Consider the following 3,652-nt stretch of genomic DNA (forward strand, 5'->3'; position numbering starts at 1 on the left):
GAGCCGGGCTCCGGGCTCAGAGCTGCACCCTTCCCGGCCAACGACAGGGCAGCTCTCCCGGGTGGGTGGGCACCGAGTGTGAGTGCATCGCCACGACCCCCCACTCGCTCACCCAAACCCAGTGTTAAGTCCCGCAAGATTAAACAGCTTAGCAGCATTAACTGGGAATACCCAACATCAACAAACCCTCGTGCTGCAGAAGAAACAAACCATGACCCTGCCCTGCCCCAACGGTCTGAGTTTCAGAGGTTCTTTTGGGGACCAAGCAATTTAGAGTGGCCTCAATCAGCATTAAGGCTCTGTGGGGAGCGGCTGACAAGCAGAACATGGGGGTGTGCGTTCTGTGGGCATGACTCGGGGCAGCATCACAAGCCCTGGGAGTGACCCAGGAAAGGGGGTCCTGCCCCCACATCCTGTTCTCCAGAAGGGGAAACTGAGGCCACAAGCTGAGCTGGCAGGGCGAGTGCAGACTCGGGGCAGGTGTGCACCCAGGCACACCCAGGACTCGGGTTCTCACGGGGTCTGTAGTCCGCTCCGGGGGCAGGGCTGTGCTCACCGCACCCAGGGCCTTGGCCTCAAGGCGGGCCCCTTTCCTGCTGGGGACACGGAGGCTTGCGCTGGGGGAGGGGCAGGCCTGGGGATCAGGAGCCTGAGGGGGGTGGTGCTCAATTCTGTTTCTGTTTCGCCCTCCAGAGTGCCAGGGACCGCTGACGTGGCACTTGCTGTGGGGTGGGGGGGTGGGGGAACTGGTCTGTGTCCTGCAGACACTGAAGGTCTGTGATCAGCCCAGCCAAGTCCCCACACCCCCCTCGGAGCCTCAGTATTCCCTTCTGTGAAACCGACGCAGGGTTCGCACCGTGTGGGCTGTTATGAAACCCAATCGCATGTGGGCATCGTGGGCATGTAAGGGCCTCTGCACGCACAAAGCTCAGAGGAGTACGGTCGGGCCACCAGGCAAGCCCACGGCACCCTCCCCCGACCCCTCGCCCTTCAAGGCTGTCGTCAGACCCAGGGACCACCTCAGGCCCACACACCCTCAGAGCCACCAGCCTAACAGGCGAAAGCTCAGGGCTGGGGCAGAGGTGCAATTTTAACAGCTAGAAGGAGCCATTTTTCCTGGTATTGAACTGGCAGTTGCCTCGTTTACCTTAAACGGACCTACCCCAAGGAAGCACTTTCCCTTCAAAATCTTTTCAGTCGAAAATTTGTTTCAAAAAAAGCAAATTAACTCAGTGTCTCTGGGGCAGGTGGGAAGAAAAGGGTGTGAGCCTCCTGTGATGGGGGGCTGCCTCAGGGCCTCTCTCCTCACAGGAACCAGGAGGTCAAACAAAAATCCAGTTCTGGGTTTTCCCAGAGGACACACACTGGGCACCTCGCACGCTCAGCTTCACTTTCCTCATCTGTGAAATGGGTCTGAGCTGGGGGGCGGGGGAGTTTGGAGCCCCTGGACAGCAGGGGGTGGTGGGCAAGTGGTTGAGGCTGTGGTGGTGGGGGGGCGAGATCAGACCCTGTGCCACCCCCTCCCCTGACCCCCAAGCCGGTCTGTTCTGGCCCAGTGGTCTGTGACTTGTCAGTTTAACAAAAAAACAACTGAGCAGCACCCCTGATTCCTCAGCTGGGACGCAAAAATAAAACGGGGCTTAAAAATACCGGCATGGCCCTTCCGGAGCCGCGGCCGCTCCGTCCCGTGGGCTGTGTTTTTCCGCAGGGCGGATGATGTCGTTTCAGTTTGGGGACTTTTGTTTCGACAGACCTCAGTGGCCTGGGCCTCATACCGGCAGAGGATTAAATTCAGACCATTAAATTCAGACCGAAAGCATCCTCCCTGAACCCATTTCAAACCAAAATAGTGCTTGCTGGGGGAGGGGTGGGGGCAGGATTTAGGGAGTCCACACATAGCTCCTGGGTTTGTGAGGAAACGCAGACCACCCCCCTCCCTCCGACACAGGTGGCCCATTGCACAGACAGGCAAACCAAGGCCCCCAGCCCTCCAAGGGACGGTCCAGCTCCCAGCCTCCCTGGGCCCGTCTGAGCTGTGTGACCTCTGGAAGGCAGTAACCTCTCTGGACGTCCATCGGCCTGGCTGGGGAACGGGCTGTGTCGAATGGAGCACACCTCCTGGGAAGTGTGAGGACATCCCCCTGCCCCCCCCCACCCCGTAGACCCACGGCACTGGCTCTCGTGTCAATAAACAACTGAGGAATCACACGTCCACTGCCTGTGACCTCTCCTCATTTACAGAAGGTCCCCACAGAGAACACCTAGACTCTGGGCACCCACCATCTTTGGCATCCACGAGAGCATGAATAACCCCTTTCACACAGTTTTACAGGTCCCAAGGCAAGGCCACTGCATGCCCAGAGCCAAGCTGGGGCCTCACGGCCGAGCCTCCCCAGGGAAAAGCTGAAGGCCACGGGCAGTCCCTCCCTCGCTCTGGACCTCAGTTTCCCCAACTGCAAAGTGGTGGGTTGGACCCACTCTGTGCCTGGGCAAACAGCTGGGTGATGACGGGTGCCTCTGGAAGCCGACAAGGGCCCCAAAGCTGCACCCTGCCGCAGGGGCGTCAACCCATCCATCTGAGGGCGCCACAATTCCCCTAGCCCCACCTGGGACTCTTTAACCCATAGGAGCTTGAGGTCCAGATGCTGGCAGTTTTTGGCACAAGCTTCTTTCCCAACGTCTGGGGGGCGCAGGAGTGTGGACAGCTGGGCATGTGGGGGGCGGGGGGGGAGACGATGGGGGACGGAGAGGGCCGCTCACCATGCTGAAGTCTAGGAGGTCACTGAGCTCCTTGTCCGTGCCCACGGGCGCCATCCTCTGTGGCTGGTTCATTCTCCAGCAGCAACGGGGAGCCAGGGGCCGGGGCTGGGGGGGGCTCCTCAGGCCTAGAGACAGACCTGCAGGGTGCCCGCAACGGATGCAAGGAGAGGTGAGGGGTGGAGAAGAGAAGAGCCATGAGTGGCAGCGGCTGAGGTGAGCAGACGGAGGAGGGCTCTTTAAGAGCCCCTCTAACTGCTCTGGATCTGGGTCTTCCAAGGCTGCGTCCCTTCCAGACTCTGAGACGTGGGGGTGGGGCAACCAGAATTCAGGGACTGGGGCCCCTAGAGACCCCTCCACAGAGCCCTCAGGGAGTTTAAACAATGGGGGGGAGCACAGAGTACATTCCCTGAACTCCCTCTGCGACCACCAAGGAATCAAGTTGCAAACTTTAAACTGGAAGCGGGGTGGAGCGGTCCCTTCACAGCTTGGCCAGAACCCGCCCCTCTCCCATTTCCACCCACCCTCAGGCTTTCCACTGGCCCCACCCCAGGAAGGGGGAGGGGCGACCCGGCCCCGCCCCAAGGGAAATTTGGTGACACCCCCCCAGCAGCTGTCAGAGCACGTTGAAGGCCCGGTCACCCCCAAATTCAAAGCAAAAGAAATCCACAAGACAGCGAAACCCCCTTCCTGCTCCACAACTAAATAGGGGAGACGCCCCGCGCAGGGACCTACCCGCAAAGCTTCCCACTACACTAACCTCCTCCCCCCCATAAAAAACAACCAAATTCTGAAAAAAAAACCAAAAAACATTCTAGATTGTTTTATTGTCACGATGTATCCGGGAATTATTCTTAACCAACTTTGAAAACATCCCTTGCCTGGGGGGGGGGGG

At 59.4% G+C, this 3,652-nt stretch overlaps 1 protein-coding gene across 2 annotated transcripts in view; it reads right to left on the reverse strand.

The window, feature by feature from the left end:
- TCF3 (transcription factor 3) overlaps positions 1-2,832 on the reverse strand; it is a 32,425-nt gene extending 29,593 nt beyond the window's left edge. For both annotated transcript variants that reach the window (XM_007460355.1, XM_007460354.1), the window contains exon 1: positions 2,761-2,832. In XM_007460355.1, coding sequence (XP_007460417.1) covers positions 2,761-2,832 — 72 coding nt within the window. The remainder of the gene's footprint in view (positions 1-2,760) is intronic.
- Between the last annotated feature and the right edge of the window lie 820 nt (positions 2,833-3,652).

Source organism: Lipotes vexillifer, unplaced genomic scaffold (assembly GCF_000442215.2).
Source record: "Lipotes vexillifer unplaced genomic scaffold, Lipotes_vexillifer_v1.1 scaffold225, whole genome shotgun sequence".
NCBI lineage: Eukaryota > Metazoa > Chordata > Mammalia > Artiodactyla > Lipotidae > Lipotes > Lipotes vexillifer.